Consider the following 17,165-nt stretch of genomic DNA (forward strand, 5'->3'; position numbering starts at 1 on the left):
ATTCCTCAAGGATCTAGAACTAGAAATACCATTTGACCCAGCCATCCCATTGCCAGGTATATACCCAAAGGATTATAAATCATGCTGCTATAGAGACACATGCACACATATGTTTATGGCAGCACTATTCACAATAGCAAAGACTTGGAACCAACCCAAATGTCCATCAATGATAGAGTGGATTAAGAAAATGTGGCACATATGCACCATGGAATACTATGCAGCCATAAAACGATGAGTTCATGTCCTTTGTAGGGATATGGATGAAGCTGGAAACCATCATTCTGAGCAAACTATCGCAAGGACAGAAAACCAAACACCACATGTTCTCACTCATAGGTGGGAATTGAACAATGAGAACACTTGGACACAGGGTGGGGAACATCAGCACTGGGGCCTATTGTGGGGTGGCAGGAGGCGGAAGGGATAGCATTAGAATATATACCTAATGTAAATGACGATTTAGTGGGCGCCGAACACCAACATGGCACACGTATACATATGTAACAAACCTGCACGTGTGCACATGTACCACAGAACTTAAAGTACAATAATAAAAATAAATAAATAAATTTGTGCTATTTTTCTTTGGTTTCATAATAATGAGAAGAACAAAGAGACTCCCTCCTTCTGAAGCCTGGAAGCAAGAGCAAGTGACTGGCTGGCAAGTTCAGACCACTGTCACTACCCTGCAAAGCCAACCCTGGAAAGCATTAGATCCTATTTACCACAGCTAATTTCCATTCCACAGCAAATGTTTCTGTCTACAAGGACAGAATCAACTTTCACTTGGGAACTAGGATTAGAATGTGAAAAAGATGCTGGCTCTCAAAGAACAATATTTATTCGACTGAACTAGAAAACAAGTAATAATTGGCAAAGTAAATGGGTTTTTACAGAGCCATCTCTTCTGAGAAAGCCTTTCCCAACTGAAGAAAAACTTTTTGGTTGCTGTTACTGTTTTAGAATAACATTTTCCAGGGTTAATTTTAGTCTCCCGATTTACTTTTCCATACTTTGTCATCATGCCTGATTCCTCAAGACAAAATACTAACTTTTGCCTTGACTTTGATCTTTGTTCTAGCAAAAATTTCAATGGGAAAGAAGTGAGCTTTCTTCTAAGCTGTGTGTCCTTTCACTGAGGTAGAAATGCAATGGCTGCACAGCAGCAGCCACTGCTCAGAGTGGAGTCTAAAGCCAGCCAGAGAAGAGGCCTGGAGGCAGGAACTCTCGAGTCCTTAGTGGTAAAAGCACAAATGAGTATTCTCTAAGTCACAGGGCTGCTCTCAAAGACACAGTCACAGATAACGGGAAGCCGAGTGGGGTTCACAAAGACCTCTCTTCTCCATTCTGCAAGTAGCACCCTGCCATCCTTACCTCGGGCACTGGAAGGGGCAGAGGTAATCATCTGGGATGGTGCTGAGTGAGTGGAACTCAGGCTGGAGGAAGAAGGGCTTGCCTGGGACGAGGACAGAACAGAGACGTTGGTGACTGAGCCCTGGTACCTGGGGTTGGGATACACAAGCTGCAAAGGGAGAAAAATCAGCAGGATAGAGGTCTGAATGGCCAGGACTTTAGGGCTGGCACAGAGTTGGATTTTTCATGTCCTGAGGTGCTCTGCCCCAGTGCCTTATGCTATACCCTGAGCCCTGATGGAGGCCAGGCTAATGGTTGGGCACTAGGGGCCACCCATACCACCCACATGGAACAAAGTTGTTGGGCTGGCCATACTACGGTGACCACGGAGGAAGCAGGACTAAGCCAACAGGAATGCCAGGCAAGGGGGCACTCTGGCAGAGGATCTTTCCCATGGGATCTCTTGAAGCAACCAGGGCTGAAGCTATTTTCTTCTTGGGAAATAAGGCCTGGGAACCGATACTTAGGATGGTGTGTGGAGGAAAGGCGGCTTTCTAGCTCTGATGAGGGGTGTTCTGAATTCGGAGCTAGAGAATTAGGCAGGGTTGCCAGCCCTCAGATCAGACATTGCAACAGCAAGGTGAGTCCTGTAGGCATGGTGACCTGGCCCACTCTCCCTGGACAGCTCTGTACCTGCATGTGGTGGTACAGGTCCTCAGGAGCATCACCCATGGAGCCGTCGCCCAGCATCACCATGTTTCCTGCTTCACTAGACGCATGTGAGGAGAGAGAGGATGATGAATGGCGGCCTGTGCCCATCAAGTTCATGGGGCTGTGAGCAAGAGTGGGAAATAGGGAGGAATCAGGCTGATGGCAGGTGGCAGGGGGACAACAGAGCAGAATGTGTGGAACAGTCATCCCTGGTTTCAGCTACCACCGGTTTGGAGGGTTCCACAGCCAATGCTCATACCCATCTGAGGCCTGGAGCAGTCCTGAGCTGTACCCTGCTACTCAGGAGCCCTTGGTCTGGGAGAGACAATGGTGTGGTACACTGGACAAGCCTCTACCTATAGCTACATGGCTTATGGCCACTCAGTTTAACGACATTAGCAGTTTCTCAGGAGGAATAAAGAGATATGCCAAATCAGGTCAAAGATCTCAGGTCCCCCTTTCTATGGGGTATTCGTCTGGGTCAGTGCCCACCCCCCCACCCCCAACACCATGATGGGATCTGCTCCTTGGTCAGAGGCTTCTTCCTAGTGTGGGAAGCTACCAAAATAGCTGGCTGTGAACTATCTGTGGTCCTCTTTCCATATCTGTGTGGCCAAAAGGCTTGTCAATAGCTCTCCTCTAGCAATACCAGGAAAACCTCTCATTCATTTGTTCCTTATTTACTAAGTGCCCATTCTGTGCTGAGTTGCCGCTCACACTGGAAAACAAGCCTAAGTGAGGGGCTCCTCTCACTGGTCTCCTCCTCCAACCTGGCCTTCCTGGCCTAGAGACTTTCAGTATTCTCAGTTGAGCCCAGGCAAACCAGTCTTTGAGGTTCACATCACTATGCTGTTTCTTCCTTAAAACTGACTTGGTGATCCTTATTCTCCTTGGGATCAAGTCCAAAGGCCTGCATGAACAAGGCTCAGAGTTGGTCCTATCCCCCTTTTCCATGCCCTGGAATCCTGCACTCCAGCCACTTGGCTCTACTCAGAGTGCTGACCAGGCTGGCTTGTTCATATCTTGAGGCTTCTGCATGTGTCAGTCAATTTGCCTAGATCTTGCCCTATCACCCTCCTAACCCCTAGCAAACATCTATTTATCCTTCAAGACTTACCCCAAATGCTCCCTCCTCCATGCTGCCACAATATCATGTATACACTTCTCTTAACCAGGATAGTGACTGACTGAATGCAGGGTGTGGGTCCTATGGCAGGAGCCACATAAGTGTTTGCTGTGTGCATGGGTAAGAGGGAATATGAGTATACACAAGGACTCTTTTGTCTGACCCTTGATAATTTAGACTCACCTCTCCAGAGGGAACCCTCCCCAGCCCTAAGGCCATACCTGTGCCGATGGGTCATCTTGATGCTCTCCGGACTCATGGGGCTATGGGATGCCAGAACATTTCCCCGTGGGGTGCTGGTGCCTGAACATGCAGGACTTAGCTTATCCAAACCTGGAAACTCCTGTTGAGAAATGAATGCCCCTTCATAGAGAGTAAAGAATAAATAAGTAACTAAGGGATGTGAGGGAAGAACTGACTGGTGATCAAAAATCTAAAAGAAACAAAGAAGAGTCATATGGTTGGCTGAACCTGAACTGCTTCCTTTGGGCAATGCCCCCTTTATGACTAAAACACCCTCCTAACTGCATGGGAACCTAGACCAAAGGCCATGTGCGAGGCCCTAGGTTGACTCCACACTAAGAGAAGCACATCTGGAATGAACTGAAGCTGGTCTGAGCTCACAGGAGTGTGTTAACAGGTTTTCTCACTATGGAATAAGTAGAACAAGATTTGGGAAAAAGGAGAGGAAGAGCTTATTATTAGTTGTCAATCAGTGGGCACCAATTACATAAGGATTGGTGTCGAGTTTTATTAGACTGCTAAATGGCCCAGCTCTTAGTCACCTGGGTTGTCTGTGACACAGTCTACGGGGAGACAGAACATCAAATCCTGATGTATGTAACTGAAAAATAGCACAGATCTATTTTAGCTTAATTAATTCATATTAAGTATACAGATTTCTGGGCACACAGTTCTGATCTCAAACCCTACTAGGTGACAGCATGTTTGTTTGCATCCCTGTGTGCAACTCAGAAGAAATAACTGTTCAGGTTTCCTCAAGTCCTTCAAAATCTGTAGTGAACAGGGGCCCTAAGTCCACTGGGGATATTTCTGAGCTTGGTGTGAAGAAGCATCAGGTTTTCCACCCACTTCTTCCAAAGCATACAGAGGACTAAAATGTATTTCTGTAGCTGGATAAAGGATATGTGTGCACACGGAAGAATGTGATGTATATAGGAAAGTGTTTTGTGCTTTTTGCTGCAACCCACATGGCAGGGAACCTCCCCACTGGCCAGGCTCCAGCCTGCCTGGGTCACCTGCTGTGATGGGGATGTATGCACACAGCAGAGACCAGTCAAACAGGCAGGAGACCCTGAAATGAGAGGTAGTGGAATGAATACCCACCAGACTCAGCAATACTGCCCAAGTTCCTAACTAAACGACACTCCAGTTTTAAGGTGGAGATGTAAAAGAGCTTCTCTGCATATTTCACCTTGAAATACCATGGGAGAATCCTAACAGATGGGAGAAATTTCAGGATCTCCAGGCTTTCCTCTAGAAAATGTGCCCCTACCCCTCAAACTACAACAAGCTTCTTTTTCTCTTTTCATCCTATCCACACTTGTCCACACAGGCTGAGACCTGCACTGGGAGCCTGGAGGGACGGAGATGACTAGAACCTGCAGCATCCAAGAACACAGCAGGTCCGCCCCAAATGGGTCAGGCCCACTGTGTTTAAGTAGTTCAGTCTCCCTCAGGGCTCCTGTGGCCATGGGTATCCCTAGAGGGGGATGTTTTTTGCTCATGACAACCTCGTGCAGCTCAAACAGCTCTACTTCTTGTCACCCTGCCACTACCCAGTGGTCCTGGGTGATGAGAAGAGAACTTGGCTTGGGTGCCAGGTAGCAGCAGGTAATTGGGCTCATACCCCTTAAGATCTGGGAGACAGCCTGTTTAGCAGGAAGGGATCTCTAGAAAACATTTGGAGTCAGCCCCACAGTTGAAAATGAGGTTTGGGTATGTGACTAGGGGGCTCTATCCTCAGCCAGTCAGCACTTCCTCTAAGACCCTGCCAAGGAATACTGGTCCTGGAATATAAGTCCTGTTTGTGTGTTTAAGTCCTTGGGCCAAATGCTACTGTGGAGGCTGAAGAGCTGGGCCAGAGTTAGGGAGACTTTCAGGAGCCTGGTCCAGCCCCAGGACCTGGCTGACCCCTTTAAGAACCGCTAGCATCAAAGTACTGCTCATCCTAGACTATCTCAGATGTGAGCTTGGATCACCAGACATGATAGAGGAAGTTGGGAAGAAGAGAGAGGGAGGGAAAGAGGGAGAAAGGGAGCTGGGGGAAGACTAAAAAGAGGGAAAAGAGAACGATTAGAGGGAGGAGAAAGAATGAAGGGCAGAGAAAGAGAAGAGGAGGAGGAGGGAGATGGGGAGAGAAGGCTGGCTCAGGCCATGCCTACCTCTTTAGGTTCTTGAGATGAAAAACATCTCCAAAAAGATCCCTACATGTGGGCCATATACTTTAGCTCTTTTCCTCCACATATGAAAACCTGTTCACTAGCACAGTGCTCTGAAACATGTTCTCTGCCCTTGAATCTGGCTCCTCCTTTGGGAGTGAGTGAGTGAGAGGATCCTTAGCATCCTTCCCCTGGATATAGCATCCATCCTTGTCCCCTGTCCCTCTGTGGGGAGGACAGCCTCTCTCCCTGACCTGGCCCCCGCCCAGGCTCCCTCCCTCCTATTTTCCTTTGGCTTGTGGTATAGGTCTGGAGGAAGTGACACCTGGTTCTACTGCAGCAGGGGCAGGACAGGGATCAACTTACATGGTAGAGACTTGCCCGCATCATCTGGAACTGATCAATTAGCTTCTTATGCAGAGGTCGCATTTCTGGGTGCACAAACTTCTCATGAACTGCTAGCCCAACTCCAAGGACATGAACCTATCAGAGTCACAAACAAGGCCACTCTGTGAACCATGAGCAGCCCCTGAGAACTGAAGCCATCTTGTAGTGCATGGCTTTTCTCACCTGGCTGCTGGTCCCTAAGCTCTCCAAGACATACCTGCTCCTGCATAAGCTCCTTGAGCTGGGTGATCTTCTCAGCATCTCCTGGGTGCTTGTTGATGTAATCTTTATCAAAGAAGGCCTGTGAAAGGAAAGGCCAAGTCAGGAAGACTCTTCCCAGGACTACTACTTATATGGGGCCCAGGAGACTAGAGTTCACTAATGCCACCTAAAACATAGCCAGGCTGTCTCCTCATAGGTACATACACCAGTCTGGCCTGTTTGAACTTCTGGCAATTAGAGGTGTGTGTGTTTTATTTTATTTTATTATTATTTTTTTGAGACGGAGTCTTGCTCTGTTGCCCAGGCTGGAGTTCAGTGGTGTGATCTCGGCTCACTGCAAGCTCTGCCTCCTGGGTTCATGCCATTCTCCTGCCTCAGCCTCCGAGTAGCTGGGACTACAGGTGCCCGCCACCATGCCTGGCTAATTTTTTCTTGTATTTTTAGTAGAGACGGGGTTTCACCATGTTAGCCAGGATGGTCTCAATCTCCTGACCTTGTGATCCGCCCACCTTGGCCTCCCAAAGTTCTGGGATTACTGGCATGAGCCACCGCGCCTGGCGAGGTGTGTTTTTTGTCTGAGAAGGATTGAACGTGGCCAAGCCATCTAAGTCTGGATGCTGACCCCAGTCCCTTATGGAGCCAGGATGGCCTAGGTAGGGCAGGCAGGACTGGTGGACTGGGAGTAGGGGCTAGCCTCTTATCCAGCCTACGACTCACTTCTCATGATGGGCTGGGCTCCAAGGCTCCTCTTGGAGGGCACTTAACATCTTCCCATAATCAGGATTACAGATTACCCATCTCAGAGTTCAGAGAATAAAAATGAGGAAAAGGCCCTACCAGAGAACTATGCCAAAGAAATAGGGAGTGATAGGGAGCTTAGGGCCTCATTCCAGGACCATCCCAAGTTAGTTTAGCCAAGAGAGGGCATGTAAGGAAGGCTACCTAAAGAGACTACAATCTTGAGAAGAGAAGCCTGTGAGCCACCTTCCCAGCCAGGCTGCCTGCATGGGTTTGGTCTGTGGCCACAGCTCACCTCCTGATAGCGTGCAATGCCTCCATTGACAGCTGCATCAATGACACCATTCAGGCACATGCTTAGCAGGTTGATGTTGCCATGCACCTGCTTGTGTTGATACTGGCTGATCAGGGAGCGTAGCTCCTGGTTCTTATTCTCAACCACTTGGATGGCATTCTCCAGAGGGCTCACCTCCACCTAGGGGTACACAGCACACAGAGTCATCCCAGAAATGATGATAACCCCTCATCATATTCCTGAGACCTGGGGTCTAAGATCTGTGGTATTGATTCCCCTTCCTTGTTCCTGTGAACTTGAGACTCCCTGGACCCTTTCCACTTCTGTTTTCTGATTTATAGGCACTTGGAGTATAGCAAATAGTGAAGAACACTAGTTCTGAAATCAGAACACTCTGCTTTCTTGAATCTCAGAGAATAGTTTTCTCATATGTAAAGTAGGAGGTTGAAAATACCTGCTGCTCAGGGGTGTTGTATGGATTAGATGAGAGAAGATACACAAAGATCCTAGCACAGGGTTGACCTGTGGGAGCCTAGGCCAGGCAGGTGGCCGAAGCTCTCTTTTTCTTCAGTCCTTAGAGAAGGGCCCCCAGAGCTGGGGCCGAGGGAGCAGTTGTGAAGCTCAGCTTCATCTGAGACATGTCTCACCAGTTCCCTCCTCTCCACTTCAAACCACCGAGAGATGCCAGGCAAGCTGTGGGTCAGGGTCAGTGTGGTACGTTCAATCCACAGGCTCTGTAGGGAGGGAACAGGCAGGTGTGGGCAGTTAGGCAAGTTTTGCCACACCCTGCCTACCTGAGGGATAAAACAGTGAGTTCCCAAGAAAGTTGAGCTTGCCCCTGGACTTGCTGTGCATACTGCCCGTTTTCCTAGATTTGTTCACCTTGAATTCGTTCTCCTTGTCCTTGGGGCCTTTGTGAAAAGGCCTGTCGTATCGGAACTTCCTCACATTGTTGACGCGATAGAAGCTCTTGACGCGATCTGGTACCCTATCCATCTGCAGAACATCCACATAATCTGGAATGGGCGTCACTGCATAGATCTGCAAGTCTGGGCAGGAAGTGAAGGAGAAATGCAGACTTGCCAGAGATGGACCTGAGAGGTTGACCCCTGTTATCTCCTCAAAGGGGAGAAGTGCACCATAGCACCTGCTCCTTACTGACAGCCCAGTGGTGGAGGCAATGGCATCTCTAGGGGCAGATTAGACCCAAGCACAGTTAGGTACATCTCTATCTGCTCTCTCCCTCTCCCTGCTCTAGTAGTTGAGTTTCATGAGCACTCAACCAAGGTGAGATGTCAACAGCCAAGTGTTCTCCGGTGCCCCTTTAAGAAACAAAGGGAAAGAGGGGAATGCAGGCATCCACCCCACGGGAGTGAGAGAAGGCTGCAAGGGTCTGGGCTTCCCCTCTATAGGTAAAGTATATTTACTGAAGAACAACTTTTAAATAAAATACTGTTTGAAATCTTTGTGGAAAAAAGGCAGATAAGAGTCCACTTGCCCTCCCTTCTCTGAACCAAGCTTGCCATAGTCATGGCATCTGTCATGTGGTCCCCAAGGAAGCTGTGTGTGAAAGGTGAGGGGGAGGGCAGTGTTTCCATTCAGATTTCCAAGTGCCACCAAACCAAAGAAACTCCCCATCCTCTCCCACTCCGCACATCCTTGGGCCCGCCCCAGTCCACCTGACGAAGACAAGGGACAATAACAGTACACATGGGAGTGGAGCAGGTCACAGCACAGGTGGTATTCCTGTGACAAGAGCCCTGATAGGACCCCAAGTCACCCTGTACAGTGATTGCTCCTGGCTGCCTGGGCAGACTCCTCATAGGGCAGGGTGAGGATTAAGCTGTTGGAAGCAGCCAGTCTGAGGGATAAAGACCTTCCTGAAGCCCCACTGATGACTAGACCACCCACTGCTAAGGGCACGCCAGTGCTTCCTCTTTGAGGCATTAGTGCATTTCTAAGTGTGTGCTAAGCAATGAGGACACACTCAGGTTTAGGGCTATGGGATATCTAACCTGTATGGTTGGCAGTGTGGTAGAGGGCAGCTGACTGGGTGGACCTCACTCCCAGGGCCCCTGCTGTCCTCCCACCCAGTATCAAAAGATACACTGGGCATCGCACTGTAGGATGGTGTCATCAGGATGGTTGGGGTGCTGCATGGCGACAGCCTGCGGGAACTCACTGAGCATCCTCTGCTGGAAGGCCTCCAGCCTCTCGTAGTCATGGCCACGGCATACGTATTCTTTGTTCTGCCACAAACATAAGAGCATACTCTATGTATACCTTGCTTGTAGCCCCCAACCTCCACACTGGAGTCAGTAGCTACATACATCACAAACGTATCTTAAGAGCCTTCTCTGTATCAGGCCCTGGGACAGGCACAGGGCATTGCCCTCAGTCCCCAGACAATCAAGGAGGGAGAAGAAAAACAAAGCGAGAATTACCCTGTGGTGTGGCAGCCCCGAGGGAAGGGTACAGGCTGCAAGAAGCTTGGAAGAAGGAGAAAAACCTTACACAGGAAAGAGAGCAAGGTGGGAGATGTGATTTTAGAAAAAGTTATGTTTAAAAAATGTCCTGAAAGGTCCACCTAGGTCAGGCTGGTATGGTATGGTATGAGTGGAGAAGGGCAATCTATGTGGATACCGTGACAACCAGGGCAACATCAATCAAGACAGGAAAAGGTGGAGCTGGAAAGAAGGTGTCTGTGTAGAGAACTGGTAAAAGCAGTTGGGTAGAGGGGCACTGCCAGCCCCTCTTGGCATGTCTTCAAAGGAAGAAAGAGAGAGAGAGGCATCACAGAACCAGCCATATGCTTCCTGGGACAGGGTTAATCACTGGGCAGGCCTTGGAAGACCCTGACCCTGACTCCAATGTTACCAAGGAGTGATTGCTATGGGTGCCATCAAATAAATTTAAATGGGGGGGGGGGCGGTGATCAAGTGTGTGATTCTGAAGGATCACTTTTATTAGTTGGGACAAACAGTCTAATGTTGCCCAGTGCCCAGGAGGCATTCAGTAGCTGTTTATTGCATTAATAACCCTTTGGCAGCAAACTCCTTTGCAAACATGTCAGCAGAACAAATAGACATCATTCTAAGTACAAATTTCTTAAAATTTTACGTTATGTCACATTTAGTTTGGGTTATGTCTCAGTTTTTCTCTTCGTGGACAAGGCACCCCCAACTCTGCTTGCTTTGCCTATATCATAGCTGGTCATGAGTGGGTGGCTGGAGCAAGTTCCCCTGAAACCCACTGGTGACACAGTCTGCCCAACCAACTGCCTAACCAGACCCATTTCAACAAAATGGTATCAGGCACTGCCAGGCCCTCTTGGCATGTCTTCAAAGGAAGAAAGAGAGAGAGAGCCATCACAGGGCCAGCCATATGCTTCCCGGGAGAGGGTTAATCACAGGGCAGGCCTTGGAACACCCTGACCTTCTTGAAATAGGATTTCTGTCTCTCTTTTACTTCCTCTCTCACTATGGGAGAACTTGGCTAAGGCTGGGCCATGTATCTGTATTATTTTTTTGTTTTTTTGAGATGGAGTCTCACTCTTTTGCCCAGGTTGGAGTGCAGTGTTGCAATCTGGGCTCACTGCAATCTCCACCTCCCGGGCTCAAGTCATTCTCCCACCTCAGCCTCTGAAGTAACTGGGATTACAGACATCTTGTACCATGCCTGGCTAATTGTTGTATTTTTAGTAGAGATGGGGTTTCGCCATGTTTGCCAGGCTGGTCTTGAGCTCCTGACCTCAGGTGATTCACCTGCCTCAGCCTTCCAAAGTGCTAGGATTATAGGCATGAGCCACTGCGTCTGGCCTGGGCCATGTGTCTGGATGAATCAGAATGGAAGGGCACGCTAGAAGGGAAGTTAAGGTCAGGAGGAACAGGCTGGCCTCTCCAGTGGAACAGACCAGTAGTCAAAGGACAGAGGCATTTCTACATCTTTGGCTTGATAAACAAAACTGACAAAGAAAGTACTTGTGAAGAACTGGCCTTTTCATATCATTCATATGTACAACCCTCACCAACGTCTGTTCATGGGTCAAATAATGAGAAATATAAATTCCCTCAAGAAGGGAGGGTTGGATGTTTTCCTGACTCTGCAGATTAGTAGATAATCACATTTGTGAGGGGAAGCAGGCAGATGGTCCAGAGAAACCAAGCTGACAGAGCTAAAGTAATAGATGGCCTGTGCATTCAGGGATGGTAGGAGAGTAGCCTAGCCTTCTGGGGAAGGCCCAGCAGGAAGAACACACACAGTGTTGACCTTGAGGCTGACTGTTGGTTTCATGTTCGCCTGGGCAAGAGCCCCAGCATTCCCACAAAAGACAGATCTGGCCGCCACTTCTTTGTACCTGGTTCTCACCATCTGCAAGGCAAAGAGCTACCTCCATTGGGACTTATTATATCTGCCACAGATGAACTGAGCAGCTGAAATAAGGGAAGGTAGCATGTGGGTTGGCTGAGGAAATTTGTATGCATGAATTATACATGCATTATACCTCCCCTTGAGATTGCATCTTGTGTGGAGATGGGAATGTATTGATGGGTGATATTTCCTAACACCCCTTGTTAGTCTTCCTCCATTACCAGGGTCTTTGAAACCACATTTGAACATTTGGACTGTTACTTGTGAGCATGGTTTGGATGGCTTAGATGCAGGTTTTATGCCAGGTCCTACCTGTTAGAAAGCTCCAAGCACCCTGAGACACTAATGTGCCCTGTGACATGCTCATGAAAGGGTGGGAAACAGGTTGGACCATGATGGAGCATTCCTGCTTGGCAGAATAGAAACAGGGGACACCAGGGCCTGATTCTGTAATATCCAAAATAATGATGTTTTACAGTGAAATCTCAATTTTGATGTACAAATTGTGGATCTACACAAGAAGAAGAAAATGACCAGAAAGCGTAATTTGCAAAGATAAAATGAGAAAAAGGCAAGTTACAAGACCAGAATCATTAGTTTGTCAAAGGACTTTCTGGAAATGCTTTTGGTTTCTAATTCTTGTACAGCTGCTACTACTTCTTTTGCTGACCTCCACCACTTCCATTGTTCTTATATGATCTATGTTGATGGGGCTAGTAAATATGCCACTTCTGAAATGCCTGGGTTGGATGGTCACTAGAGATGAAGGAGGCCCAGTCCTCTTAAGAAAGTCTCTCTACTCATTGTTGGCTGGGCGCGGTGGCTCACGCCTATAATCCCAGCACTTTGGGAGGCCGAGGCGGGCGGATCACTTGAGGTTGGGAGTTCGAGACCAGCCTGACCAACATGGAGAAACCCCGTCTCTATAAAATACAAAATTAGCTGGGCGTGGTGGTGCATGCCTGTAATCCCAGCTACTTGGGAAGGCTGAAGCAGGAGAATCGCTTGAACCTGGGAGGTGATGGTTGTGGTGAGCTGAGATCGTGCCATTGTACTCTAGCCTGGGCAACAAGAGCGAAACTCTGTCTCAAAAAAAGAAATTCTCTCTACTCATTCCCATTCTGCTACTAGAAACACACTCCTGTGGAACAGGGTTAGAGCCTTCCTGGGGATCACAACTAGGTAAATTAGGCAGTGAGCTTGCTGTTCCTGTCATATTACCAGTGCCCACACAGATCATTTTTCCTTCTAGCCTAGAATGACTACTGCCCAAGAAAAGTGCAAGTTGACCTGCCTTACTTCTGCAATGTGGTTAGCCTGGACTCTGCCGCTAGCAGACTAGCTTTTTTTAAGGAGCTATTAAGCCCGGTTGACCCTTGATGTGATAACAAGCTTGTTACTGCTCACTGGCTAACCCAATTTCTCCAAGAAGACAGGATCCCAAACATATCAAAGGGAATTTTCCCAGCTACTTTCTGAGACTTGTGGACAGTGAACTTTAAAGATATTGGAACTGGGGGTGATCAGAGATTAGGTCTCAACTGCTCCAGGGCCCACACATCAGGGCAGCTTCATTTAGATCATCTGAGAACACATCTCTATGGGACTCAGCCTACAGTGTATGTTGACTACTCCTGGAGCCTCTGAGTTGTGCTGAATAAATAAGAAAATCACAACTGGTGTCAGCAGATCTATGCTCAGTCATCCTTTCCACTCTTTTTATATTCCAGTTCAGCCTGCCAGGGAATGGTAGGGAGAAAAGGCTGTTGTCATCCTGGGTCAGAGAACTGGCTGCCTAGAAGAGGCTTTCTACAGCCAAACGCAGTGCTTGGCAGCTCCCTCAGGATCCCAGGAACCACATGCTGGCTACAGTGCAGCCAGGAGGAAAAACCATCATCTCAGATGACAAACCTTAAGAGGTCAGTCTACTGTTAAGGTCAGGGCTTTACTGGTGCCCTGTATGGCTGACAAGAGTCACAGTGGAGGTTCCAGGCACTGGAGGCAGAAGTTGGAAGGTACCTATGGGACATACTTAGACCCTGGTCACTTCCTGAAGAAACTCCATTGATTTGGTAAGAAAGCCACCCTCACACATTCCTGGTAGCTACAGAATAACAGAGCAGACTAAAACAGAGTCTGAAGTTGGCAGCCAGTCCAGTCAAATAAAACCAAATGCCTGTTGTTAATTGGTCTATCCTCTGTAAAAAAGTATTCAGCAGAAAAGGCAAAAAGGGGAAGAAAAGAATACAGGTTTTAAGTGAATTATATGTAAAATTATGTAAGTTCTTGTGACCATCTGAATGGACTCACCCGAAGAAAGAAAGGAAACTTCCTGCCATAGAAGCCGACCCGAAAGAACTCAGGCTCCAGGCGTTGCTGCTCCATAATGTTGTCATAGTAGCTGGCCTCCATTTTCTGTGAATGAGAAAGGTCTTTGGGTTGGCTTGACTGCTGCTGGTATCCAAAGCAAGTTCTCCTAGGCCCAACTGGACACTGTCTTCCGGAAAGGGATCATGGCAACTCAATCTAGATAAGAAGTAAGTGATCCTCTAGACATGACCAGCCTCTCTCCAGGGAGTTGCATTACGGAAGAGAAGGCCCTCCATCACCACTGTCTCATGGTGGGATGGGGACAGGCCTGCCCACTGCAGCCCTGTGTAGCTGCTGTGAATGTCCTTCCTAGGGAGTGGACTCAGCCCTACAGATTCCTGTACTTGGGAGTACAGGAGGCACACTTTTAACATGGACTTTTTCTGCCCAGGGATTTCTGGTTTTGACCAATACTCACTATACCAGTTGACCCCTGACTAGGTTGCTTGTAGCTCGCTATCAGCAATTCTCACCATTTTGCATCAGTCCAACTCTTGTTCATCTATTATCTGACTAAAGATGCTAACAACTGTAGTGAGGAAGGCTCAGATGCTAACAGCACTGGTACTCATTCCAAGTTAAGATATTTTAAATTTGAAAAGCTAACTGATATCCATGATGTCTAGCATTCCAAGGTCTGTAACTTTTTAAATTGTGGCTGACCTGGCTTCACATTCAGAGAAAACTCACTGAAACTTCGATCGGGAAGATAGCTCTAATGCATTCAATCAAGCCAGCCTGCCAGAACGGGTTAAGAAGCCACTGCTAGAGGAACATGCCCAAACACCAATCTGGATCAGAGAACAGGAGAGTTAGCCACAAGGATGAGGGTGCAGAAAGGGTGAGTTGAGACTGCTAGCCTCTTTTTCACTGATGAAATCAGCAGCCATTATGATTGAGAACCCAGCACCAGCAACCAGAAAAAATTTGGTGCAGACCTTCAAAGCCCATCGGACATTTGATTTAATTTTTTAATATTCTGCATCAAAGAAGGCAGCAAGTACAACATGTTTAAAATTGACCATAAGCAAAGTGGGGAAAGCTCTTATAAAGATTTTGGATGAAGCATCCATAAACAAAACCATTCCAGGAAAAGCTTCTCTGTGAAGCTGAGCTGCCACCTCCTTCTCCTTCTTGAAACCACCATCCTATCCTGCCTATGCCACTTATCCCTTCTCTGAGCACCATGGCTCTTGGGGTCCATATCATACAATTATTTTTCAGGTGTTATTTTTGGTTTCCTAGTCAGACTGCAAGTGTCCTGAGGGCAGGAGTCTTGGCTTTTGTTTCTCTTGTATTGTCCACAGCACTAAACCAAGGTCTAGGCCCATAGAGAATGCTCATTTAGAAACTGATGCCAGTCAGGGCTGGGGTGGGGGGAGGGGCACTGCTCACCCGAATCCAGCTGAGGCTCTGGTAATCATAGAGGCTCTCGTACTGACACGCCAGCTCCCTGCATAGTGGGATCCCAAATTCCCAGCTCTGTGTCAGAAATAGAAACAGGGCTTCAGCATCTCATCCTCAGAATGGCCAAAGCCCACATTAAACACATCAGAAGACACACAACAAAAGGTCTCCCGCCAGCTCTAACTCGTGTCACAAAGAACATATGCCTCAAAACCAATTTGGGGGTCATGACACAGCCGTGTGGGTTTCTAGCTCAAGCATAGTTTTTAGGTCTCTGCTCAAATGTCACCACCTCCAAGAGGCCTTCCCTGACTACTTTGTCAAGAATAGGCACTTCCTTGTCCATTTCTGTTCTGTTACTATGAAGTTATCTTAATTTTAAAAAATTACTTACTTTTTTGTTGTATTAGTCTCAATCAGATGATAAACACAAAGAGGGCAGGGACCCTGTTTGTTTTATTCTCAGAGACTAGAATAATGCCAGGGATGTATCAGGTACTCAGTAAAGATTTATTTGATAAGTTAATGAAACACTGATTTTTAGATTAAGATTGTTTAAGCTCCAAAAACAAGTATGGAAATCAAGAAGAAAATGCCTACTCAAGGACTTGGCAGTAGGTCGGACAATTTCCTTTATGGAACTATTTGACCTTAAATTAGGCTTCAGATGATCCTTGCCTAGTTAGATTCCAGGCTTTCTGTGGTATGGCTCCTGTTATAGCAACATGTCCATGCAACAGCCTGAGGGAAGGCTGCAGTGGCCTTCATTAAGAGGTGATATTATCCATTTCCTCCTTTAAAAAATATATACATCTTTTGGAAGTCAAATTGTCCCTGTTTGCAGATGGCATGATTGTATATTTAGAAAACCCCATCGTCTCAGTCCAAAATCTCCTTAAGCTGATAAGCAACTTCAGCAGTCTCAGGATACAAAATCAATGTGCAAAAATCACAAGCATTCTTATACACCAATGACGGACAAACAGCCAAATCATGAGTGAACTCTCATTCACAATTGCTTCAAAGAGAATAAAATACCTAGGAATCCAGCTTACAAGGGATGTGAAGGACCTCTTCAAGGAGAACTACAAATCACTGCTCAATGAAATAAAAGAGGACATAAACAAATGGAAGAACATTCCATGCTCATGAATAGGAAGAATCAATATCGTGAAAATGGCCATATTGCCCTAGGCAATTTATAGATTCAATGCCATCCCCATCAAGCTACCAATAACTTTCTTCCAGAATCGGAAAAAAACTGCTTTAAAGATCATATGGAACCAAAAAAGAGCCCGCCTTGTCAAGAAAATAAATCCTAAGCAAAAAGAACAAAGCTGGAGACATCACACTACCTGACTTCAAACTATACTACAAGGCTACAGTAACCAAAACAGCATGGTACTGGTACCAAAACAGAGATATGGACCAATGGAACAGAACAGAGCCCTCAGAAATAATGCCACACATCTACAACCATCTGATCTTTGACAAACCTGACAAAAACAAGAAATGGGAAAAGGATTCCCTATTTAATAAATAGTGCTGGGAAAACTGGCTAGCCATATGTAGAAAGCTGAAACAGGATCCCTTCCTTATACCTTATACAAAAATTAATTCAAGATGGATTAAAGACTTAAATGTTAGACCTAAAACCATAAAATCCCTAGAAGAAAACCTAGGCAGTACCACTCAGGATATAGGCATGGGCAAGGACTTCATGACTAGAACACCAAAAGCAACGGCAACAAAAGCCAAAATTGACAAATGGGATCTAATT

At 47.0% G+C, this 17,165-nt stretch overlaps 1 protein-coding gene across 1 annotated transcript in view; it reads right to left on the minus strand.

Annotated features, from left to right (window-relative positions):
- Positions 1-17,165, minus strand: part of DOCK3 (dedicator of cytokinesis 3) — a 606,207-nt gene that overhangs the window by 19,781 nt on the left and 569,261 nt on the right. Inside the window, exons 38-48 of the mRNA XM_011939302.1 lie at positions 15,374-15,460; positions 13,919-14,023; positions 9,345-9,486; positions 8,120-8,286; positions 7,885-7,971; positions 7,238-7,417; positions 6,200-6,283; positions 5,962-6,078; positions 3,415-3,536; positions 2,050-2,188; positions 1,378-1,525 (exon numbers count right to left, since the gene is read on the minus strand). Of these exons, the coding sequence (XP_011794692.1) occupies positions 1,378-1,525; positions 2,050-2,188; positions 3,415-3,536; positions 5,962-6,078; positions 6,200-6,283; positions 7,238-7,417; positions 7,885-7,971; positions 8,120-8,286; positions 9,345-9,486; positions 13,919-14,023; positions 15,374-15,460 (1,378 nt within the window). The remainder of the gene's footprint in view (positions 1-1,377; positions 1,526-2,049; positions 2,189-3,414; positions 3,537-5,961; positions 6,079-6,199; positions 6,284-7,237; positions 7,418-7,884; positions 7,972-8,119; positions 8,287-9,344; positions 9,487-13,918; positions 14,024-15,373; positions 15,461-17,165) is intronic.

This window comes from Colobus angolensis, unplaced genomic scaffold (genome assembly GCF_000951035.1).
Source record: "Colobus angolensis palliatus isolate OR3802 unplaced genomic scaffold, Cang.pa_1.0 Scaffold18, whole genome shotgun sequence".
Taxonomy (NCBI): domain Eukaryota; kingdom Metazoa; phylum Chordata; class Mammalia; order Primates; family Cercopithecidae; genus Colobus; species Colobus angolensis.